We start from the raw sequence: 26,708 nt of genomic DNA on the forward strand, positions 1-26,708 counted from the left end.
GATCTCATAATTCTATATTGAAATACTACTAAATACAATATGTTTTTATTTTATTTCATTATGATGCATTGACATATAAATCGGACTTAAAGAATCTAACTGGTTTGAAAAAAAAATAGTTGCCATGTAAAGATGACAGCTGTCAGTAAATCAACACATTCTGGTAGTGTTCAAACCAGAGGTCACAGTTTGGTTGACCATCACTGTCTTCTTCTTAAATCACCTAGTCTTCCTTGTTATGCAGCCCATTTATACAGGAACTGGAGCTAAACAACTTTTAAGTTTGTTCTTTGTTCTCCAAATGCTGCTGAACTGAAGATGCCTAAGAGTTATTTAGATGTCGGATAAAAACGGATTTGGTCGTCATCTGACATATAGGAGATCAGCAACTGCAGTAACACACGCTGCATTCACATTATCAGCTGAAGTGATATAAATCAGGTTTGTTCATTTTGTATTTTCCCAGCACTTATCTTTTTCTCCAGACAGTTTACATTTGTGTTTTTAACCCTCTGGGGCAGACGCCGTTGTATATGACGGCTAAGACCAAGCTTTACTAAATTCTAAATAACTTTTGAATGATATGAGATAGAAACTTACTTTTTTTTTTGCTGAAAAGTTAACTCTGTGGACTTTCGAGCCAGCCATCGGCCATCTTTGTACTCCTCATAGAAGCTGTGTGATGACTTGCGCAATATGAGTGTCCAATCGAAATTGGTTCACCGTCACATGGTTTTCCAAAATCCAATCGTAGGGCAGATTTACCTCATGTGAAAAGCCAAAGATCATTTTCAGGAGTGATATTATACTAGTTGGCCCATTTGAATAGCCCCCTGGGTGCTCCAATGAGTACATACTATTAGTACATACTCAGTGTGCCCTGCGTCATTACGCACAGCGAAAGTGAGAGCAGACGGAGAGCCTCTGATGACAATCTCACTGCTCAAACAGAGTGTGTAACTATCAGGATTGCTCCACTAGTTTACATAACTCTGTTGCTTTCTCTGCATAAAGCACTGTTTACCATATCACTGGACAACAAAACGCACAGACCATTTTGTATATATTGTTCAAAATGTGCATTTGTGTTTATTGTTTGAAGTTCAAAATGTGCATTTGTGTTTATTGTTTGAACCTTTTTGTTGTACAGTCTTTGACACAAGACCTCAAATTACCTTTATAAAGTGTCAAAACAGTTGTTTATTATAGTTTTCTGTGTGTTTTGAATAAATGTGTGTGGAAAATTATTTTTCCCTTTATTTTTTTCCTTCCCTATTTTTGATTGTAAACCACACACACAGGTTGTCCTGAAAAAAAAGAGACATAAAACTTGATTGTGGGATGCAGGGAGAGCTATTAACAGCAATAATAAAACATTTATGCCAGGCGAGTGAACTGTCCAAAAAATGCCCTCGGACCCCAGAGGGTTAAATGACCTGTCGGTGATCTGAGAGTTCAAGCAGTAATCAGATTGACAGATGGGATGTGATCTGAATCAGATCCCATGAGTCTAACTTGAAAATTCAGATTTGGAATGTTTACATAAAAAGATTAGCTTGTGTCATATGCAAGCATAAAAACATCTGATTCTGGTGTCTTCAGCTGGTAATGTGAACGTTGTCTACCAGTAGTCACTGATAAGGCATTGGTAATTACGGTGACAGTGGTGTGTGATGCACCAAACACCCTCGTATTCATTTTCTGTTCAACATTTTCAGAAAGAGAGAATGACTGTGTGTTATGTTCAGGTTTACAGATGAGCTCTGAAATCCTGAGTTACAGTATCTGTCTGCTCTGTAGCTCTTCTCTCATCACTGTCTCTACTGTCTCTCCTTGTTTGTCTCAAACTTCTTAACCTCTTTTCTTCTTTCATCCCCTCTTGTTCTTTTATCTCTGTGCCTGTAATCCATTTCACTGTCACCCCCCCCCCCCCCCCCCCCACACACACACACGCATGCCTTCACGCAAACATACACTCAAGATGGGAGATGACAGAGTACACTGTACTTTAGATTACCTGGTTTTACCACATTTCCATGTGCACTGTAATCATAATCACCTTGAGTTTCTTATGGATTTATGGTTTAAGTACTGACCTACATTTGTCTCTGGCATTTTCACGAGTAAAAATCATCTTGTTGCCTCTATTCTGGACAAAACTAAGCTACCACCATGAGGATCACATGCTCTAATCTGGTTTTGCACGTCTGCGTTCACATTACATGCCTGATACTAAAACACATTTTTCTTAATTAAGTAAAAGTACTCGTAAATACAAAGACAGTAATGTCTACATCAATCTGACATTTTACCCAAATGACCTTTAGGTTTATCCAGTGACCTTGCCAGGACAATGCTAGATTCCAGAATCAGGTTGAAAATCTATTTGACAAAATGAATTATTCAATGGCATTTAGTGGCAAACCTTCATTGACATAGCAAATTTGGGAGAAATCAACAAAGGGAACGGGGGGGTGTTAGACCAACAAACAGACAGACAGGCATGACCTTGACCTCAGTGACTGACCTTTGTCAAACTTTACTTTGCTGGGCAATTCCAGAACACATCCACGGATGTGTGCCAGGTTCAACTCAAATTGGAGTGAAAAACTTTAATTTTTGCCTTTCACCCCAATGACCTAGATCCCAACGATTGACCCTTGGTAAATTCCAGAACTCATCAATAGATGTGTGCCAACTTTGGTGGGCATCAAAGTGAAAATCAAAATGTTGAGCTTTGACTTTAATGACCTTGACCTTTGCCACAACAAACCCTGTAAGAGCAACTTGGGGTTAACCATCATCCACATGTCACATTGGAAATTGGCCAAAGGACCTGGGAGCACAAACAGACAGATAAATCAAAATATCTGGTCTTTGACTCCGGTGGCTTTGAAGTTTCCCTGAAAGGCAACTCTGGAGTAAGCCTACATGCACATAGTAAGTTTGGTGGAAATGGTCCCAAGCAACTCTAAGGAGTAGTGGAACAAACACACACACACAAACATTTTTGAAATGATATTTACATGTATACTGTACTCATAAATGGTGTCATTAGGTTCAGATTCACAGAATAGATTTGTGGAGGCCGATTTGCATTTGACGCATTACAAAGGAGAGACTTTTAACATGTAACAGTGGCACCCAATCCAACATACTGTTAAACAAAACTATTGAAAGGAACATAAATGCAAAATTATGCCCAGAAGTAGTTCTAAAATCTGACTGGCTAAAAACATGGTTTTTTCAATCACTTTGGACCTTTGCATTTAGAACTGTGTAGTTCTGTGAAAATGTTTCAACAAGGGATGAGCAATTAATTGGATGTCATACAATCTGCAGTACTTATGTAGACATGATTCTGTCTGTAACATGCAGTACACAAAAAAAGATTTAATAAGCTGTATAATATTTTGCACAACGTATGTCTTCATCAAGAGAAATGTGTTTTAATATGCTGCACACAAAAACTGTCTGTTCCTATACAGTTTTGGTGTAGTTGATCCAAGTGTGAACATTTCTTAATTTAGATCCTGCTGTTTTTGCTGATGTTCAAAACATGCACATAATCTGAACCCCAATATAAAGAAGCTAAGCTTGTTGAAAAAAACATTTTTACTATTACATTTATTTGACTAGTAGCCATAGTGTTAAATCTGTATCATAATGTTACAGTCCTATTTGCCTCTAGATAAACTAAAACAAACCAGACTTCATGTACATATATATTGCTGACAGATTCTTCATTTTTTAAAAGCTTATATTTCTCATAATACTTTAAAGACTGTTTTTAATATGCATGGATGCAGGCATATTGGTTACCGTGGGGATAATTGTGGCCATGATAAGCTTGGGGGCTGTTTGCTTTGTTGCATTCTATGAAATTTATGAAACAACAGTTGCACAAGTGATGCTAACATGTCTAGATGAATGAAAGCGAGCACAAGGACCTGTGTCCATGTAACATTTTTTTCTGTCAGAAAAACACTGAAAGGGTGTAGCACAACGCGTCATCCCAACACCTGATCTCAGTGCCTTCTTATAAACAAAAAGCACTCTTTGTGCAATTTTTTTAATGACAACAATAAACAAGTAACTAGCTTATAATGGGTACAAAAGCACTCACCCTCAACAGGACTGTAGTGTCTGTCCAATCTGCCATCACAGATTAATTTCATTTCTGTTGTTATAGATTTTGTGTGGCAAATCAGCTGATTGTAGACAGCAACAACAAAACCAAGTTTCCCCTTCAGTGAGGACAACATGTTTTGCCCCATCTGATTAGTTGCCTGAAAAGAGACTTAAGTGATGTCACAGTGCCCTTCTGAGGATTTAAAATTAAAGCGCTTGGAGCAGCTTTACAAAAAAAGGCAAAGTGTTCTGAAAAAAGAGTGCATATGCTTCATTTTCATTTTTATCTTCATTCATTCTCATAGGGCAATTGGACAGAGATGCTGGCCCTCAGAAAAAATACTGTATGGGCACAGGCCCTAACTCTGCAGTGAGTGTATGACAAACAAATTTGTTGTTATATTGTTTCTAATGGTTTGAGAGAGGGTTTGAATGAGAGGCAGACAGAAAAATGAAAATAGTAATGCACGCCACGTGGCAGTTACAAAAGTACTAAAGTTTTGGCTTCCATTTCAGCTTCATTTTCCTATTGAATTTCAGAACTGGTTTGCACTGGAAGAGCACTCGGATTAGTAGGCTAAGGAGCTGAGCTACCTATATCTAGATCTGGGGTTGATTCCGGTGATGGTCCAGTGGTTAAGGGTGGACTTGAGACCAAAGAATCTTTGGTTCAAACCCCCGTCAGGCCAGCAAATCACTATGGGCACTTGGGCAAGGTTCTTTATCCCCAAGTTATAAAGCCCATTGAGCTTCTTATTCAGATGGAAAAGTCCATTGGTTCCCGGTCACCTTAGTTGTCTGTGTCCTTGGACAAAACACTTCATTTGCATTGTCCCAGTCCACTCAGCTCTAAATGGGTACCAGCCTTGTCTGAAGATATAACTTGTGTCCTACAGCATAACCATAGGTGCCAGCATTTACGATCAGCATTGAAGTTGAGTCTTTGCATGCAGTCATGAAACAGTTCATGAAGGATTGTTTCTGAGGTTTTCAATCAACCATTTGTTCTTGGTGTACATGATGCTTTGCTAAAACATTGGACCCTCATTATGAAGGAGTTATATGGGATCAATAAAACAGTGCAGTAAATTCTGAAGAGTAAAATAGACTCCCTTTTGATGGTGATCCAGTTCAGTGGGAGAGTTGGACTATCTATATGTAGACCTGGGCTTGATTTCCATTACCAATACCTGTCTGTATTCTTTAAGAAGATACATCATCTGCATCATCCCAGTCCACCCAGCTGCAAATGGATACCAGCCTTGACTGAGGAAGTAACCTGCAATGGATTAGCATCCTGTCCAGGGTCCATCATTGACTCCAATTTGCTTCATGAGGGTGTTTTATTTAATCCCTCAAATGCCTTACCGCCTTATTTACTTTGAGTTCACAAAGTATTCAGCCTGTAAGACTATTAAAGCTGATGTATATGAAGTTTGAGAAATGGAGAAAAAATGGTTGTGCAATTGTAATGTATGTAAACTTTTCAGGAAAAACTCATGTGCTGTTCCATGTTGATGTGATGGGAACATTAGGAGGTGATGCTACTTTGTAACTGTGAATCCAAGAGGAGGAAAGAAAGCCTGAAAAATGATTAAGTTCTGGAAGATAGAAAGTAAAATGGGAAAAATTTGGCTTTTCACTGGACCTCTTGATTCAGCTTCTGCGTTGGCAAACTTTTCCATTGCTCGAGCTGCTGATGTGGCTAAAAATGGCACCAATCATTATCATCTGACTGTGTCCTCAGTGCGCTGTTCATCATGGTGGGGAATGATCCCCATCAGTTTCTAATGAGAAAAATCAATGGTACAGAAAACAGAAAAGAGAAGTTTTTGTGTGCTGTATCTGCTGCACGGATGATACAGAGAATCTCTGGAAACCAGAGCGGGGTCAGTGGAAAAGGACAGGACCCCACGGCACCCCGTGGCTCTGGGCACCTATCCTGTTTTCCTATCAGTATTCAACAGACAGCTCCTGCCGACTCTTATCAGGATGCAGCTGATTTAACATTACAGTAGTGACCCCCCCCCCCCCCCCCCGCCTTTTCCTGGATGTTTTTTTTTCTTACACAGCAACAGATCTTTCCATTTTTGCTGCCTCAGAACCACTTTTTTTCCTCCCCACCAAGCAAACAGCAGAGCCATCTTATTACTTTCCTCCAGGAGACTCTCAGCTCTTGGTCATGCTGGTTTCTTTCACATACGCTTCTTACCTAATCTCTTTGGCTTGCTGTCAGTCAGACTGACAGGCGTGCCACACCCTGTTCTCCCGTCTCATTCTCCTCCGCCTCCCTCCCGGCCTTTGTGTCCCCTCAAGAGCTGCAAGTCTTTTCCGTGATCTCAAACACGGCATTCTGCATCTGCTTTGGCAGCGTCACCCCATTCTCATGCGACGCACCGCACAGTACATCACTTAGCTTGCTCATCCGCCATTCTCCTCCACTCTGAACTTTTAAGTGAGGAAATAAACAGAGAGGGGCGGGGTCTGAAGGTCACCCCTGTTTCCGAGAGATAAAAAGGCTTCGGCTGTTTAGACAGCTGGTCAGCTTTCACCTGTTCCGGAGCTTTTGCTGAGACATAAGGAAGATACACAGATGAAAAACTGTAAACAGAGGTGTCCTTTGTAGTTTTATTTGTCAGACCTAAAGGAATTGGTTTATATGCATTTTGAGCAAAGTAGTATGGGTCATTAGGAGGTGGTTAAACATTAAGGATGGGGGAAAATCAATACTCACAATATTGTGACATTTATTTTTACAATAGCTGAATGAATTTTTAAAGTACAGAACTGACATAATTAAAAATTCAGTCGTTTATAGATAAGGTGGAAAGAACACTGTGCCACATTCATTCAAAGGAGCAATGTATGTGTTGTAGACCTGAACATTATGTGACACTGCCTTCATTTCAAACACACACAAGGAACAAAGGGGCAGATTCTTAATGCCGTGTATTGCCCCCCTTTAACATCAAGGATAGCTTGGAGTCTTTTGTGGTAGTTGTGAACGAGGCCCTTAATTTTCTCTGATGGTAAAGCTTCTCATTTTTCTTGGTGAAAAGCCTCCAGTTCCTGTAAATTCCTGGGCTGTCTTACATGAACTGTATGTTTGAGATCTCCCCAGAGTGGCTCAATGATATTGAAGTCAGGGGATTTAGACGGCCACTCCAGAACCTTGACTTTATTCTACTGTAGCCAATGACAGGTCGACTTGGCCTTGTGTTTTGGATTGTTGTCATGTTGGATCGTCTGTGTATGTCCCATGGCAGCTTCCGGGCTAATGTGTACAAATTTTCTTCCAGTATTTTCTGATAACATGCTGCATTCATCCCGCCATCAATTTTGACCAAGTTTCCTGTGCCTTTGTAGCTCACACATCCCCAAAACCTCAGCGATTTTCTGATTGTTTAGCAGCAGTTGCATTCTAAAAGTAAAATATTGCCACAAGTCCACACAATGTAGCTGTGGTCTTGTGATGTCTTTCTCAAGATGCTCAATGTGTTGTTTTAAAGGTACACTTAGACTGAAATGAGCTTGTTTGTCACTTTCTTTCATTTCCAAAGCTGAGGTCTTGCTTGTTTCCTGTAAGATAGACAAAACCTGATTTTGCATAATGTAACCCAATTTAATTAAATTTTTTTTTTCATTTATATAGCGCCAAATCACAAAAAAGTTAGGTCTAACCAAGTGCTTACACAAGTAAGGTCTAACCTTACTTGCCCCTTTAACATCACTGTTACATCTGCTCCACCAGTTTATTTTGTTTGCATTTCATCCAGCTAGTATCATTTGTTCACCATATTTATCTTTTGATTTGTTAATTATTGTGTGTTGTGTCGTTTGATTTTAGTCATAATTTTGTGTTAAATTCTTTGTTTTCAGTTGATTTTATTGGTGGATTTGATCCATTTCCACTCTACCATGTCAATGAGAAACCATCCCATCTTCTCTTAAAGCCTGTGTACCTGTAAGTATGAATGTACTGCCACACCATCCTGAGTGTATATGTCACTGTGTGTTTTCTGAGAAAGGCCTCATATATCAGGATATAAGACGCAACAAAGTAACACAGACATTATGCAGAAGGTTTCTACCTCATCATCTGATGATCTGACTGATGTCTGTGGAATAAGCTGTTCGCTGAAACATGCTACAACCATCAGTTGTGCTCAGTAAATCTAAAGGCATGTTCTGATATAGTCAGTTAGTTTAATAATTATTTGGACAGTGAGACAATTTTGTAATTTTGCATTTTTGTACTGACACCACAATGAAGTTGAACTGCAACAGCTCAGATGTGTTTGAAGTTTTGAGTTTCAGCCTTAATTGAAGGGGTTGAATAAAAATATCACATTAACCACATTAGGATTCCATCCATTTTTATAAACAGCCAGTCCATTGTTAAAGTCCTTATGTAATTGGACAAACTAAATATCAGAATTGTTGTTCATACAAATTATTAGTTTTACAGGCACTATTCTTTAGGCAAGTCGGGGAATGGATACATGAACGTGTCTTGGACATCATTTGCATCAACCATAAAGAATTACAAGCTGCAAGGTACTGTGTATTAAAGCTGTCTGGAGAAGGCAGTTCTCAAAAGAACATGGCATGCCTGGAGAAACTGCATTGCACAATTTTGCCTGTTGCACCACCCATGGATGGGACAGATGAGGACTGTCTTAAAAATGAGACATTAAAGTGGATATGACACTTAAAGACAACATATTACATATATAACATATTACAACTTATTACATCAATCAATCAATCAATTTTTTTTATATAGCGCCAAATCACAACAAACAGTTGCCCCAAGGCACCTTATATTGTAAGGCAAGGCCATACAATAATTATGTAAAACCCCAACGGTCAAAACGACCCCCTGTGAGCAAGCACTTGGCTACAGTGGGAAGGAAAAACTCCCTTTTAACAGGAAGAAACCTCCAGCAGAACCAGGCTCAGGGAGGGGCAGTCTTCTGCTGGGACTGGTTGGGGCTGAGGGAGAGAACCAGGAAAAAGACATGCTGTGGAGGGGAGCAGAGATCGATCACTAATGATTAAATGCAGAGTGGTGCATACAGAGCAAAAAGAGAAAGAAACAGTGCATCATGGGAACCCCCCAGCAGTCTACGTCTATAGCAGCATAACTAAGGGATGGTTCAGGGTCACCTGATCCAGCCCTAACTATAAGCTTTAGCAAAAAGGAAAGTTTTAAGCCTAATCTTAAAAGTAGAGAGGGTGTCTATCTCCCTGATCTGAATTGGGAGCTGGTTCCACAGGAGAGGAGCCTGAAAGCTGAAGGCTCTGCCTCCCATTCTACTCTTACAAACCCTAGGAACTACAAGTAAGCCTGCAGTCTGAGAGCGAAGCACTCTATTGGGGTGAGGTGGGGTACATGTAACAAAGGTTATATAATTCGGTCAACCTAAATGTTTTGGGAAAATGGACGCAGTTCTCCCATTATATATAACATTTGAACGTCCCGCCGCTGAAAAATGTGCACGCCCCTTGACCAGCTTCCCGCTGAGCACCAAGCCTATAATACGTCACTACATGTAGACTGTATCGGCTCATGCGCCTGGCGGCCGTTGTTTACACTTTTTTAGCGGCAGAAACTTTGATTAAACACAGCTCTCAGGGACTTGTTTGTCGATATGCCTGACCAGTGTGTCGCAGCATATTGCACAAACACAAGGCGAAAGGTTTTAGCCTTTTCAAGTCCAGGCAGATTGATCAAAAGCCATGGTGTTGTGTGATGCACGAAATGTCCGGCTGCCGCTCACTCCGCTCGCACACACGCATTTGCTCCCGACAGAAGACACTTTCCTCTACCGTCTCCATGTTCTCGCACCGGTCACAGAACACATAAAATGTCAACCCCAAATAATATGTTCACAATAATCTTGAAATGGTCAAGGAACTTACGTAGTAAACACGGCGGCGGCATGTAAACATGGCGGCGGCATGTAAACACGACGGCGGCATGTAAACACGGCGGCGGCATGTAAACACGGCGGTGGCATGTAAACACGGCGGCGGCATGTAAACACGACTGTGGCATGTAAACACGGCGGAGGCATGTAAACACAACAGCGGCATGTAAACCACGGCGGCGGCATGTAAACACGGCGGCGGCATGTAAACACGGCGGCGGCATGTAAACACGACGGCGGCATGTTCAGTGTTGTTTTCGGCGATCTTTTTCGAAACCTTTGCCGTTTATTTCCTATTCTTTCGTGAAAATAATGTAACTAAACATGGATGAACGCAATGCCAGGCACTCGAAAACAGCAAAAACCCGAAGGTAATGACGGTGGTCCACAAGTAATAGCTACACTCTCACGGCTGTGGAACAATAACAAAGGCAGTAAACAGACGCTCCAATCGAAAATGCTATACAGTAATTAGAGTGTTATAAACAGCAGCAACAAAAATCAAAGCCTCCCTTACCATTCCATATTCTGCAGCCTTTCAAAATCCATCGGAATTGGCACGTCTCTTGCCTCGGCTTTGGCTCCACCATAAACACGGTGGGCATTATTTTCGCTGCCAGAATGCTCCTGTTTGAATGTTTGTCAAAAAGATACGGCTCCAGTCTGTAGGGTCTAATCACTGCTGCGCCATCCTCAGGATCCGAGTCAGAAATAATCCACACTTGAAGAGGAGTCAGAAAAGTTCTTGATCTCGTCACTGTCCATGCTGAGGTCCATCTGTTCCTGTTGTCAATCTAACAGACAAAGACGGGACTCTACATTCTGTGATGTCACGGCATCACGTGACCGCTGATGGAACGCTACCAGCGCGCTTTCCAAGAAACACACTTTTGAGAAACTGTACAAACTTTATTTCTCAGTGATAATAATTAAAACCACTTTCAACTTACTATACTGTATGTATATTTTTATACTTATATCAGTTTTACCTAATTTTTTAGGTGCCATATCCACTTTAAAGTTCAGGTACAGTTTGCCAGAAGGGACTCAAGCATAGATTTGGCCTTTCTGAAAGTTCTTTATTCTTTATTCACCACCATAATAACTAAATAACTAAAACAGTACATGAAAACAGGGGTGTATATAAAATGTAACTCCCCCTACATTAAAAGGTAACTTTGTTTAGAGCATTTTTAAACATCTTAAAAGCAGAGAAGCTAACAACATTACTATCTAGAGAATTCCAGAGTTCAACAAGTCTATTTGACCAGAAGTTTTTTCTTGTTTCTGTTCTGCTCTAAAATGGTACAGATTATGGGCATGACCTCTACTATGATGATGCATCTTAATACAGTTACTGATATTTAAATTGGTTATCCAATGTAGCACCTTATAGTATAATAACAAATCCGCTTTCATGCGTCTGCACTCTAGCGATTCTAAACTAAGCAAACTAAGTCTTTCTGGGTATGAAAGCCCTTTACAAATATCAAATCTTCTAGTAAAATAATGCTGAACAGATTCTACATATTCAACACTGGTCTTCAGCCTAGGTGACCAGACACAATTAGAGGATTCCAGTATTGACATAACTTTTATACAAGGATAAGTAGAACATGTAGTCATGGCCCTTGAATGTATTAAAAATATTTCTTATTACAAAATGTGCTTTTTTAACAATTGAACTACAATGACTGGTAAATTTTAAATCAGATTGTATTGTAACACCAATATCAATTACAGAACCATCCATCTGGTAAGAGTACACATGTCTAGCTTTGCCAATTCTAAGATGCTTAGTTTTACTGGCATTCAATTTTAGTTGCCAAACATTGGCCCATTCAAATATTTTCAATAAATAATAGGCCTATACACCTTTGTATCATCAGCATACATACTGACTGTAGAGTTCAAAATAACAGAATTTATGTCAGTAGAAAAACACAAAAAGAGCAACGGTCCTAGGACCGTGCCTTGAGGCACTCCAGGAATGACATTTTTACAAGCTGACAACGCACTACCAACTTTAACTCGCTGAACTCTATCTGATAGAAAGCTGTCTTCTTCTGTTAAACTCCACCATGAATCTGTGACTGCTGATGCAACAGACAAACGTTGCTCCAAAGTATACGTAGTGTTTCCAAGTTGCATCCACAGAGTTATGTAGATGTTTTGTTGGCATCCCTCCCGAGAAACTGCCAGGGTATGTAAACCTTTGAGCACAACTGTACATGGGACTGTTCATGTATCCATCCTCTGACTTGTCAATAGTGTATTTATGGCCTGTGAAACTGGAGGGACTGTGTTCTGAAATGTCAGTAAATCCTAAGTGATTCCTTTTTGTTAAATCCCTTGAATTATAGCTGACAGTCTTCACTACAAACACATCATGATTGTTTCATTTCAACTCAATGTGGTGGTGCCAAAAGCAAAATATCAAAAATTGTATCGCTGTGTGAATACATATGGACCTGACAGTATGTGCAGCTGCAGGCCATTGCTGATGAAGACAATAGAAATCACGAGCAAAGTATTTATAAAGTTTCAATACCTGATTAAACCGTGTAGGAAACCTACTAACAATAAGTCTCGGAAGTCAAATGATATTTCTCTGCCAACACAAAATGAATATTTATTAGCTTCTTGACAGTTTAATCAGCTCCGTCTCTGATGGGAGCAAGTCGTGGTCTGTTGAACCCACAGGGAGTTTGATCCCACTTCAATTCATCCAGAGAGCATGCCGCTCAGCTGCTGTTAACCCTTTGATCTTTCTGTCTTTCCTCTTCAGGTCTACGTAAATAGGAGAAGGTCTTGGAGGGAGGTGACGCGGCAAATTCCCATGGAGACGTGAATACCCCGGCACACCGAGGCTCGACAGACATTCTTCCCCTTCTTGATTTCACCTTTTCAGCGCTGCAAAATGTGTCAGTTTACCGCGCTGCAAAGACAAGTCAACGCTTCTCATTTTTTTCCGTGGTGGGAAAAGGGAGGCTTACAGTGTAACAAAGCCTCATGTATTTTGGGATGAATCAGTTTTTTTTTTTCATTGAGCTCTCTGTTGGGCTGGCATCATTTTGCCCATAATAATTATGTAATACTCCCCAAGAACTGCTATAGCATATGGTATCTTAAATACGTATGTATGTAAAGGGGGACTGCCCAGCACTCCCAGTCGGTGGTGCTGTCTCAGAGGACTCAGTGATTTAGAATGTTATTACTCGTCGGGCTCGGATCTTGGCTGGAGGGCTGAATTACAGCGCAGTCCGTGGAATGAGGGATTGTGTGCTGACTGTTTACTTTAGGCCAGGATCTGTGTGCATAAATAGGCAAGGGAGGGGAGGAAACAGAAGAACCAAACCTACAGGGGCGTCTGTCAGAAATAGAAAATGTAAATAATGGAACAGGGAACGCTGGTGGAGGGGTGGGGGGGTATGGGGGATTTTTAATCAAGGGCAAATTCAAACTCTCGAGAACGCAACAGAGCGTTAATGTGTAAGAGGTTTAAACGCAAGGAATGGCGTGCAAGTGGACTTTAATTTTTTTGGAGTCTCAGCATTGTGAGCGAGTCATTCTTTCTGCCGTTTTCATGTTTTTGTGTTTGACTGAGCGTTTTGTTCTTAAATCCTCTAAATACTGAGAGATCCGGCTGCTGACGGGGATCAAGCAAAGGTTAGGCAGTTTATTTTTAATGAGAGGAGACAATACAAATAAGCTTGTGTAAAGTAAACCAGAGCGTCATCATCTCAGTGTCACCTGTGATCATGTGTTTTTACAGGGTTTGGATTGTAGCTGTCTTTATGACATATCAAGTGGCTTTTATCTTGTGCTGGCTGAACACAGGTTATTCTAACGTTATCATGTCTTATATTAATCATGTTTCTCTCAGTCTGCCTGCGATAAGTTCACATAAAAGTGTTCGGATCATATCTCCGATCCTAAGTGGTGTCACTTGCAGCGATCACAGTTGACAAGAACCCTGTCACTGTTTGTGCGATTCGTCACTGCCCTCTGGTGCTCCAAGTCTCCATGTACAAGTTGCAAAGCAGCTTCAGCTTCAGGTCTGCTGCTTAACAAAACCTTAAAAATATTATGTTGATATGCACATTGATTGTGTTTTAAATGTTACAGGAAGTCTTTTCATTTCTTAAAATGTGATTGTTAAATCTCCAAATATAAAATTGCTTCTTTTTTTTAAAAAATTATGGCTGTGTCCACATTAACAGCGGAAGTGACCTAAATCTGATTTTGTTGCTAGCATGTAACAAAGTTCTGATGATTACAATTTGTATTTTGTATCATATTTGGACCACTTGTGCACAGTACAGTGGATAACTTTCATTCCTTCATTCATTTTGTATACCCGCTTATTTGAATTAGGGGTCATGGGGGAGCTGGAGCCTATCCCAGCGGTCACTGGTTGAGAGGTGGGGTACACCCTGGACAGGATGCCACTCTATCGCAGGGCCAGTGGTTAACATGTTTCAGAAAATAATGCTGTGCTGTTAAATATTCTAAGATGTATCAATAAATCAGCCCAGTCTCACTTTTTTTTCGTGCTCCCGTCACAAAATGAGTCACATTTTCGTGACGCGGCTTCCTTAAATTTTACTATTTCTAACCCTACCCCTTTCCATAACCCTAACCTAACCCCCTCTCTTTCTCTAACCTTAACCATAAGCCCCACAGATGCCCCCGCGTCACCCACATTTCGTGATACCATCACAAAATGAATTTGTGCTCCCATTACGAAAATTGGCACTTTTTGTGACATTATCATGAACCATAAAGTAATTTACTTTTTGAGATGCCATCATGGAATGCTGTGAGATTAGGTTGAAATAAATCTAAATATGCAAAAGATATGACCATTTCTCACCTTTTAAAAGTATGTAATGTTTTGTAGCTGGATTCCAGTTGTTTCTAAATATATCAAGTTGTATTTAATCTGATTTACAGTAGTAATCATAGTGACTGAAAGATCATGCACTGGTCAGTAGACTGACAAACAAATATTTTTTTTTCTTATTTTTTATGTAATTACTAAGTAATAATGAATTAAAAAATAATGACATTTGATTTTTGTTGCAAAACAATGGTTGGACATTTCAAATTAGATTTTCTAAAGATTCAATGTTATAAAAAAAATCTGAAAGCTCTACATTGTTAAAAAAAAGTATAGATTGCCTAAAACTTCTCACCAGATTTGCATGCGGTTCTAGATCTAATATCTGGCAATGTGACAGATACAACTCATAAACGTAAATGTGAATATCCATATTTAGGTCACTTCAGCCACTAATGTGAACATAGAATGTTATTTGATTGCATTATGGTGCTACATGTGGAATTGTCTGCTTGGGATTTTATAATCAAACTTTGCAAACAAATGTATCTTTGTTCGCTTTCTTCTCACAACATGAATCTTTTGATAACGTATGATGTTAAACATCCTTTACTGCCAATCCACAAATGATTCTGAAAATCCTTCTAAACCCCAAAACAATGTGGAATTTCAGTGATGAACTATTTTGATATGACTGATCATTTCTGTATTGTCAATATGCAATAAAGTGTTTAGTAATTGTCTTTATGATTTCAAGTTTACACATTTCTGGTAAGCTAAATGTTTTGTGGTGCTTAAAAACACAAAGCACCTCATAACATAATCAGTAGTAAATGCTACTATAAGAGTTGTGTAAAAACTAGTCTTCCTCTAAGTGCAATACCGATTTTTCCTGAACCCTGGACACTGGAGTTGGTGTGACCTGTTTGGGTGTATGTGTTCATGTAAACTGAGATATTCCACCTCTTTGTAGATAATTCTTTTTCTTTGTGTGGAAACCTGAAAGGGTCATTTTTTGTATCATCTATTTTGCGTTTTATGTAGCGCCAAACTCACGTGACCTGGTTGTGTCATCCTATTTATCCAAAACTGTGCTTCGTGTTCATGTAAAAAGCTGTTTGTTAATAAACAAAAATGTGTTCTATTTATGCATTTCCAAGTTATTCTGACATTTTGTGCAAAAAAAGCTGCAACAGCCAATTTTGACAGTAAAATCATCAGTCTGTGCACAAATGGAACGCCCTAAAGTGTTTATTACACAAAATGAGGCATGAATGTGAAACATACAACCAGCAGCAGTTGTAATGATCTTGACTGTTGGCTTCTTCAGCATTAAGACATGAAAGCGTGGACGCTGCCTCTGATCACAGCTCTGCAGATGGGACAGTGCCGAAGACAGGCGGCACAATCCCTACATACCACCAGGTGACCGCAGGGAATGAAGACAATGGACACCAGCTTGTCCATGCACACCTTACAAGTCCTCTCTTGCTGCAGCTGCCTCAGCAACTCCTCTGGACTGTTGTCCTTCGCTGAAGGACACAAAAATGCACTCAAGTCAATAGAAACACAAAGAATGAGTACACTCCATGTTGACTTCTAACCATTCTCTCTGGTGGGTGTTTGTGTCCTCACACTTCCAGCACTGCAGTTCTGCCTCATTTCTACCTCTGCATAAAGAAATGTGAAGACATTATTCAAGAGGATATATTGAGAAAAAAAAAATTGTTAGAAACTTTTTTTTTGCATATAATTGGGGTTTAACAGTAAAGTTCCACAATTCTGACTGTACCTGCAGAAACTCCTACTCAGTGAAATTTAGACCAAAAACTAACTTGTCCTTACTTGATAATCAAAAGTGCATGGTTTAAACAAGCAGAAACTTATGGTGCTGAAAAATGAAGTCATTTGGAGGGTCAAAACCTGCAGTTCCTCAAATGCCCATTTGAGGTTGTCTGCCGAGAGTGAGTCAGTCCACTTGACACCCCCCCCCCCCCCCCCCCCCCCCCCCACACACACACACCACCACCACCTTTTGTTTTGGTTCCATGTACCATGGTATAAAAAATGTTTTTGCCTGTGTTGCTAATTCCCCATTCATGCCCATGCTCCACTTGTTCTCCCATTTATGGGTTTTTCCGGGGGTTAGGTGGGGTCCGGCACTGGCAAAATGGCAACATTTAGAGCCAGCACACTTGGCTTCAAACAACCTCTTCAGAAAACCTATGGGTGATGTCATGAAGGTTTGTCCATTATTTTTACAGTTTATGGGGCATATCCTCCTGACTACCAGGACATATGATAGTCAGGAGGATACAGCAAAAGTGAATTTGGGGCATGACCACCACAGCTCGCTGAGGTGAAGGGGTGAGTGTTGAGGTTGAATAGGAGGTAGGCTGCATGAGTGTTTATGAAATAATTTTGCAAACTTTATCTGTTGATAAGAGGCTTGGTGACGTGTTACAGTATCTTATATTAACAAGGAAAATATATGCTATAACCTGTACTACAGCATCCAAACTCAAATTTTGCAAGGCCTTAAGAAGGTATGGTGACATGTTTAATCATGATCCATGAAGACATTGTGAAGATCCAGCTCAGTCTCACATTTTTTTTGTCCTTCCGTCACGAAATTATTCAAATTTTCATGACAGGTTTTTTTTAAACTCACTATTACTAACCCTACTCCTACCTCCAACCCTAACGTTAACCATAACCTATCCCTACTCCTTCCCCTAACCCTAACCGTAACCCCGCCCCCGCTGCGCTTTTAATTACGTGCAGCCATCACAGAATGAATTTGTGCTCCCATAATGAAAATTTTGCACTTTTGTGACAATATGATGAACCAATAGATTAACGTATATTTCGTGCTGCTGAATCACGACATGCCGTGAGACTGGGTTGGAAGATCCTATAGTATAGCATCTTCACCTCCAGTACTCTAGGATCAGTGTCCTGTACCTTTTAGATGTGTCCCTGGTCCAACACACCTGAATCAAATGGCTGAATTACCTCCTCAGTATGCAGTCAAGTTCTCCAGAGTGCTGCTAATGACCTCATTAAATGACTCAGGTGTGTTGAAGTTAGCAAACAGTTGCCAATGGGCTGACCCATAAAATGTAAACAAGTTGAATAGTATGATGGTCATTACCTATTTATTCAAAAACATATGAAGTTTATTCACCATCTTTATTTGAGTGTGGTCTTTCTGTTTGAGAGCATGATTGATTAATTTATAAGACCCAGCATGTCCTCCTCGTTCAGATCATCATCATCTGGTTTTATGGCCCTTAGTGTCTAGTTTAATGGTGTGTCATGGCCACCTTCTGCTCTGGAGTGTGGATCACAGTACCTCATTCAGATCAGTGTACAGAGTAGCTTTCAGTTGTCACGCATGTAGACATTGCCATCTTGTGGCTGTAGACGATAATCAACATTTTATTTATTTATTTATTTACATTTAAGTCCTTTCAAAATATAAGTCAGTTAGTTTAAGTAGGTGGGGGCAAATTGGAGCATGACATCAATAGACGGATTAGGGCGACATCTAATGTTTTTTTCCAGATGCTGTACCAGACCGTCGTGATGAAGAAAGAGCTGAGACAGAAGGTGAGACTCTCGATTTACACTTCTATGCTCTCTTCTGGTCATGAAGACTAGATAATGACCGAAAGAATAAGGTAGCAATACACGTGCCGGAAATGAAATTCTTCTGTCAGTGTCTGAGTTTACACACTGGGATGGTGTAAGAAGCTTGACTATCCGGGAGAAACTCGGAGTAGAGCCGCTGCTTCTTTGCTTTGAAAGGAGCCACGTGAGGTGATTTGGGCATCTGGTAAGGATGCCTCCTGGTTATCTCCCTAAGGAGGTCTTCCAGGCACTTCTAACTTGGAGGAAGCCACAGGGAAGACCCAGGACATGCTGGAGGGATTATATTTCCTAGATGACCTGGGAACGCCTTGGGATCCACCACAAAGTGTCAGAGGATTTGGCAGAGGATAGGGAAGTGCGGGATGAGCAGCTTGGTGTGCAGCCACCGCAACCCAGTGTAAGTAACAGTATCCCCCCGATATATATATATATATATATATATATATATATACGAGGTCTGTCAGAAAAGTCAGAAAAACCTTTTTATTTTTTTCAAAAACTATATGGATTTGATTCATATGTTTTTACGTCAGCCAAGCTTGAACCTTCGTGCGCATGCGTGAGTTTTTCCATGCCTGTCGGTTGCGTCATTCGCCTGTGAGCACGCCTTGTGGGAGGAGTGGTCCAGCCTCCTCATTGGATTTTCATTGTCAGGAAATGGCGGAATGATTTGGGCTTTTTTTCCATCTGAATTTTTCAGAAACTGTTAGAGACAGGCAGCTGGAAACCATTCGAAAAATTTATCTGGCTTTCGGTGAAGATTTTACGGGCTTCACAGAGAATAAGGACTGCTACTACAGCTTTAAGGACTGCCCACAATGGCGCACAGCGTGCCGCGCTCTGAGCTGCCATCGAGAGGCAGAAAACACCACATTATTTCTAAACGGATGGCTGTGTGGAGCCGGGACCATCGTGAGCAATTTCTCTGGTTATCACAAGAGCTGGACATCAGCCATTTTCCGGCAGATTTCACTTTTAACAAGAGATTTTGTGATGGAAAGCCGCGCGGAGGCTTCGCGCATCAGGACTGATTCGCTGATGAAGCAAGACAAAGGAACACCTCCGTTTCAGAGTGCCAGGGGACAAGTTGGGACATGTCTATCTCGGCTTTCAATGCTTACCAGCCCAGTGAGTATAAGAGAAATTGTGGAAAGCTGGGCATGTCCCAACTTGTCCCCTGGCACTCCAAAACGGAGGTGTTCCTTTGTCTTGCTCGATCAGCGAATCGATCCTGACGCGCGAAGCCTCCGCAAGGCAAGGCACAAGGCGTGCTCACAGGCGAATGACATCACCGACAGGCGTGAAAAAACTCTTGCATGCCCACGAGGGTTCAAGCTTGGCTGATGTAATCACACGTGATTCAAATCCATATGTTTTTTTTTTAAAATAATAAGGTCGGATACTTTTCTCACAGACTTCGTATATATATATATATATATATATATATATATATATATATATATATATATATATATATATATATGTATATATATATATATATATATATGTATATATATATATATATATATATATATATATATATATATATATATATATATATGTATATATATATCAAATCAAATCAAATCAATTTTATTTATATAGCACCAAATCACAACAAACAGTTGCCCCAAGGCGCTTTATATTGTAAGGCAAAGCCATACAATAACTACGGAAAAACCCCAACGGTCAAAACGACCCCCTGTGAGCAAGCACTTGGCGACAGTGGGAAGGAAAAACTCCCTTTTAACAGGAAGAAACCTCCAGCAGAACCAGGCTCAGGGAGGGGCAGTCTTCTGCTGGGACTGGTTGGGGCTGAGGGGAGAGAATCAGGAAAAAGACATGCTGTGGAAGAGAGCAGAGATCAATCACTGATTAAATGCAGAGTGGTGCATACAGAGCAAAAAGAGAAAGAAACACTCAGTGCATCATGGGAACCCCCCAGCAGTCTAAGTCTATAGCAGCATAACTAAGGGATGGTTCAGGGTCACCTGATCCAGCCCTAACTATAAGCTTTAGCAAAAAGGAAAGTTTTAAGCCTAATCTTAAAAGTAGAGAGGGTGTCTGTCTCCCTGATCCGAATTGGGAGCTGGTTCCAGAGGAGAGGAGCCTGAAAGCTGAAGGCTCTGCCTCCCATTCTACTCTTACAAACCCTAGGAACTACAAGTAAGCCCACAGTCTGAGAGCGAAGCGCTCTATTGGGGTGATATGGTACTATGAGGTCCCTAAGATAAGATGGGATCTGATTATTCAAAACCTTATAAGTAAGAAGAAGAATTTTAAATTCTATTCTAGAATTAACAGAAAGCCAATGAAGAGAGGCCAATATGGGTGAGCTATGCTCTCTCCTTCTAGTCCCTGTCAGTACTCTAGCTGCAGCATTTTGAATTAACTGAAGGCTTTTCAGGGAACTTTTAGGACAACCTGATAATAATGAATTACAATAGTCCAGCCTAGAGGAAATAAATGCATGAATTACTTTTTCAGCATCACTCTGAGACAAGACCTTTCTAATTTTAGAGATATTGCGCAAATGCAAAAAAGCAGTCCTACATATTTGTTTAATATGCGCATTGAATGACATATCCTGATCAAAAATGACTCCAAGATTTCTCACAGTATTACTAGAGGTCAGGGTAATGCCATCCAGAGTAAGGATCTGGTTAGACACCATGTTTCTAAGATTTGTGGGGCCAAGTACAATAACTTCAGTTTTATCTGAGTTTAAAAGCATGAAATTGGAGGTCATCCATGTCTTTATGTCTGTAAGACAATCCTGCAGTTTAGCTAATTGGTGTGTGTCCTCTGGCTTCATGGATAGATAAAGCTGGGTATCATCTGTGTAACAATGAAAATTTAAGCAATGCTGTCTAATAATACTGCCTAAGGGAAGCATGTATAAAGTGAATAAAATTGGTCCTAGCACAGAACCTTGTGGAACTCCATAATTAACCTTAGTCTGTGAAGAAGATTCCCCATTTACATGAACAAATTGTAATCTATTGAATAAATATGATTCAAAGCACTGCAGTGCAGTGCCTTTAATACCTATGGCATGCGCTAATCTCTGTAATAAAATTTTATGGTCAACAGTATCAAAAGCAGCACTGAGGTCTAACAGAACAAGCACAGAGATGCGTCCACTGTCTGAGGCCATAAGAAGATCATTTGTAACCTTCACTAATGCTGTTTCTGTACTATGATGAATTCTAAACCCTGACTGAAACTCTTCAAATAGACCATTCCTCTGCAGATGATCAGTTAGCTGTTTTACAACTACCCTTTCAAGAATTTTTGAGAGAAAAGGAAGGTTGGAGATTGGCCTATAATTAGCTAAGATAGCTGGGTCAAGTGATGGCTTTTTAAGTAATGGTTTAATTACTGCCACCTTAAAAGCCTGTGGTACATAGCCAACTAATAAAGACAGATTGATCATATTATTATAATATATATATATATATATATATATATATATATATATATATATATATATATATATATATATATATATATATATATATATATACATATATACATATATATATATATATATATATAAGTGGCAGAAGATGAATGACTGAATTAATTAAATATAATTTGCAGGATCAGCATAACAAGTAAAAAAAGAGGTGTTATTTATTGTCCGGAAAACAAGATGCTTTTTCATACATGAGGATGTTTGGCTGTTACCTCTGCTCTGTGATCCTGTTTGCCTGTCGTCTCTTTCCGCCTGCAGTATGTCAGTGACCAGGTCAGATACGGATGTATAGTGCCGACCTGTTAACAGGTACTTGGTCTGAACCAAACTCTCCACCAAGCTGCTGTCAAAGCCCATCTGCACCACGGTTTGCACTACTGGGGAAAGCATGGCTGATGAGGCCCCCAGACTTCTGACAATATCTGAGAAGGCAGAGGAAGACAACAATGTTTTTAATTAGGGAAAGTGTGCTGTTTATCATCCTTGCATCAGACCACAGAACTGTGACATGGAGTGTATTTGTGATTTCTTTACGGTGCGTCTTAATTGCCTTATTATTACTACCGTGCAACCACAAGCAACAGTCAAATGGTTTCCACGGCTTAGTCTAATTACTTCAATCCTAGAGCAAACATTAGCTCAGGTAATTGAACATCCAGTCAGCAACCATGCATAAAAAAACCATAATGGGTCCTCATGATAATGAAAAAGGTGTGCTTAATGGCTAATTTGAAATTTAAAGTGGCACTGGTGCAAGGCAAGTTTTTCATGTGTCAGCCAAAGAGTTAAATCCCACACTATGCAATGTTTATGCCAACTTTCTGTTTTTCAGTAAACACGCAAAACTGCATGTTGATGCTGTGATAATTTGCACTGTATGATACACTGTTTTTTTTAAATATATCAAATCATATGGCTGTCATTGTTACATGTTCATGTTTCATTTAGAATGAGCAGAAATCTCTGATGCTGAAAATTGAAGCCAACACAGAAGTGGAATATCTTGCAGTTCCTTGAGTGTCCACTTGATGCTGGATCCATAAGACAGTCACTCCACATAGGACTCCATGTTAAAATCCCCAACTTTAAAACATACGTAAATGTTTCAGGCTGTCACAAAATAAATAAATACAGAAATAATAATAATAATAATAAAAGGTTTTGGTCTCTATAACTTGTTTCCCCATTCATGACAACTGTACAGGGTGATCCTTTATTTGACCAGGTTAGTCCCACTGAGATCGAGATCTCTTTTATAAGGGAGACCTGGACAATTTTTAAGTTTCCAATTCACCTAACCTGCATGTCTTTAGATGTGGGAGGAAACCGGAGCACCCGGAGAGAACCCATGCAAACACGGGGAGAACATGCAAACTCCACACAGAAAGGCCACAGGTGGGAATCGATCCCATGATCTTCTTGCTGTGAGGCAACAGTGCTAACCACTAAGCCACCGTGCTGCCCATTATAAATAACTGAGTCATATATCATAGCTACCTTTCGGTTCATTGTACTAACAGCCCATAAAAGAAGTCAGTGCTCCAGTATTTCTGTTGAGTGAAATTTTAGCTTTATTTATGAGCAATTTTTAGCACTGTTTTATTAATATCATTAAATAATAAAGTAATTTCAGCATTGTTAGCACTGGGTTTGTTAGCACTAATTGTCAGGTGGCTTAGTGACATTAGTTCCACGGATGGTGCAGTGGTTATAAAGGCAATATGCCGGTCATATGGTTTAATATCTACACCTAAGTCACCCGTTATGAAAACCGCTGACTTGTCCATAAGAATATATCTCAATCAAAACAAAACCAAAGTTTGCCTGTTAGGCTTAACTTTGCTTAGAAAGATGGGAGCCATGTTCAGGGTTCATTTGTCCCGCTCAGCTCAGACCAGTCATGCCCATGCTCCACCTCTAGCCTCGTAGCCCACTTTGCTAAGATGCTGGCATTTGGAGCTGCCCCATTTCAGCTTCAAAATCGCGGTTCAGAGAACCTATGGATGACATTACATTCGGTTTACAACTTGTGTGACTTACCATTGCTAGAGCTGATCTCTCTGGCAGTGGAGGTTTGCGATCCAACCTGCAAAAATTACATTTGGCAGAACTGGCTTAAAGCACAAATTATTTATAGGTAGGCACAGGGTCATAATGATACAGCGATACACTGAAGAATAAATATTCTCACCACTGTATCACCCAGGTGGAAATGAGCATCCTGTATGTTACTAATGTACTCCTGCCCTCTGGACTGGATCAAAAATTCACAACTGAGAAACACAACACAAAGCACTGCTTTATATTTTGTTAAACATTAATTACACAACATAAAATGTGAAACACATCTGTAGTTTCCTAATGCAAACAAATGTCGCAATCATCGTCTGCCATTTATTCATATCTGCATCCGTAAAAGTCCTCACATCCATTACCGTGGAAACCACTTGGCATGTTCCTGCCAGGGATCGTCGCTTGGTTCCCAGTTCCTCAGCCCTCCATCGCAGTAGAAACATTTCACATTGTCACCGTGACCTGGCAGAATATTTCAGATTATTGTGAGAAGAGTGCAACGAGATGGCAAAATATAGTTACAAAACTCAGCAAATAAATGTGATGCACAAATTATAGGTTGCACAGGTGACTTGAGAGTGAGACTTGATGGGGCAGTAGCCCCCCTTCCCCAGGTATTCCACTAACACTGCCGTAAACCCACCATTAAATTGATTATTGGAAATCAAAATCCTACTACCACCTTGTTGAACTAATCCAGCTTTACTGTGGCTCCTGTTTCTGTAACACTCATGAGATATTGTTTATGCACTGCACACAGATCAACTGAACAAGTTCACACAACTTATACAATAGATCCTTGCCATTTGGTTTGTGGTTTGGATGTCAAACGGTATGAATTATTCGTACCATTTTTTTCCCCATTTGTACCATTTATTTATTTTTATGAGCTTGGGAAACCCTACCGTGTTGTCCAGGTCATTCTGTGTACAACCTCATGATTCAGCAGAATAATTGTACCAGGACCTCTCGCACAAAGAGGGACTTGTTCATTGCCGAATGTTCTGCTGATAGCATGAACAGTCAAACCTTGCTTTATCAAAGCCAGTAATAATAATGCAGTTATTAGAACTCCACCAAAGAACCTAAATTAAACTGGTCACCTGTGTAGAAAAATCCTGCTCTGGCGAGAACATCTGGTTGGACCGAGGCCTCAGTAGGCCAGTTATGGAAAGTAGTTAGCCGTGAATCCTCAGCTTCCATCTCAGGGTAGACTGCTTGTGCGGATGTCCCCTGGTCATCCACAGTCATTCTCTGAAGTTGGCTCAACAGCTGGCCATCTACGGAGTCCCAGGACCCATCGTGGAGGGAGATATTCCCCACTGCTCGACCAAGAATGAAATCACAAGTCGGGAAATGTCGCTGATGCTCGGCAGCTGGGTCATCCCCACACACCCAAAATCTTAAAATCCCTCCACAGCAGAAACATTTAACTTCATCCCCAGGGCCAAGAAAGAAGAAGCCTGCTTTAGCCAGATCTCCTGAGGTAACAGGCGCATCTGTTGGCCAGTTCTGGAATGTTTTAAATCTTTCTACTTCTCTTCGCATCTGAGGCTCCTCAAGGAAGTGCCGTGTAATCCTGTCATCCATCATTCTGTCGCATAGATTTCCTTTCCATTTTTGTACTGTGCCAGTCATCTCTTGTGTGGTCCATAGTGGAGTGTGCACTGAAGCGGAGCACAGCGCACCTGCTGAAATAATACGATTAGCTGTAGGGGCCTGCACAACAAATGACAGGAGACTGCCTTCCAGAAAGGCCACCAAACACCAGAACGTATGCTTACTGATATTTGAATGAAAGGCAGCACAGACACTAGCTTGCTGAAAATTAACCACTGTACAGATTTTAAATGTGCAGTCTATATTTAGGAGATTGTGAAGGAATATTTTACTGCTGTATCTGAAAAGGGAGCTGTGATAACACTAAACTACTAAATGTTAATAGCTGTTAACTTTCATTGCATGAATTTAGCTTTGGCTCTTTTTTTTTTCTTTCTTTTTTTTTTGCTTTAAAACCCTGAAAAACAGACCCAAAGAGCTGAAAATTAAATAAGCTGCAGTGTTAACATGAACGATCACCAAAAAGGCTTAGCATGCCAAGATGAGATGATGATCAAGATGTACACAATTCAGCGAACATGTTAACCTAAACAGTAGTTTCCATTCAACACACAGTGTATTCATAGTACAGAAAATGTTAAATAGGAATGGAAAAAACATGGAGAATAACTTTAAAAATCTAGCTAATGAATTTACTGTGGCTTCATCTCCCCAAGGTGATACTTTTTGCCTTCGCACAATGTGTCCATTTTGCTTACTGGATTTGCATACAACCAAGTGAACAAATACGTAAAGTTTTAGTTTACAAACATTTTTCACCGTACATGAACAAAATTTAGTAGAAGCTTGGTATGCTCATGATTTTGAGTTAGCTAAAACAATCTGCTAACGCAAACATTACCTTTGCTAATTAGCTGTTAGCTGAACTGTGCCCACAAGTTTTTTCTATCGTTATAAAAATATTGTCCACTTGTGTAGCACATGTACAATTACACCTTTCACCTGTATACCTGTCAAAGGAGTATTTAAGACAAAT

The 26,708-nt window shown here is 40.1% G+C and overlaps 2 protein-coding genes across 5 annotated transcripts in view; one reads left to right on the plus strand and one right to left on the minus strand.

The window, feature by feature from the left end:
- nkain4 (sodium/potassium transporting ATPase interacting 4) overlaps positions 1-16,051 on the plus strand; it is a 141,750-nt gene extending 125,699 nt beyond the window's left edge. The window contains exons 6-8 of one of the 4 annotated variants that reach the window (XR_004561316.1): positions 8,011-8,095; positions 12,853-14,582; positions 14,897-16,051. Coding sequence is in view for 2 of the 4 variants with exons in the window: in XM_034172631.1 (XP_034028522.1) it covers positions 8,011-8,095; positions 12,853-12,862 (95 nt within the window). In the remaining 2 variants the exon portion in view is untranslated. Of the gene's footprint in view, positions 1-8,010; positions 8,100-12,852 lie in introns of those variants that run through there. The other 3 variants (XR_004561317.1, XM_034172631.1, XM_034172632.1) reach the window with 3 other exon arrangements.
- A 99-nt stretch (positions 16,052-16,150) lies between these two features.
- birc7 (baculoviral IAP repeat containing 7) lies at positions 16,151-25,750 on the minus strand. Its single transcript, XM_034172633.1, has 7 exons — positions 25,216-25,750; positions 24,475-24,574; positions 24,231-24,312; positions 24,080-24,125; positions 22,252-22,461; positions 16,512-16,577; positions 16,151-16,439 (listed from the first exon to the last, which is right to left on the minus strand). The coding sequence occupies exons 1-7, from the start codon at positions 25,748-25,750 to the stop codon at positions 16,240-16,242; spliced, it is 1,239 nt and encodes a 412-aa protein (XP_034028524.1). The 3' UTR covers positions 16,151-16,239.
- Positions 25,751-26,708: the final 958 nt, after the last annotated feature.

The sequence above is a fragment of the Thalassophryne amazonica genome, chromosome 6 (assembly GCF_902500255.1).
Source record: "Thalassophryne amazonica chromosome 6, fThaAma1.1, whole genome shotgun sequence".
NCBI lineage: Eukaryota > Metazoa > Chordata > Actinopteri > Batrachoidiformes > Batrachoididae > Thalassophryne > Thalassophryne amazonica.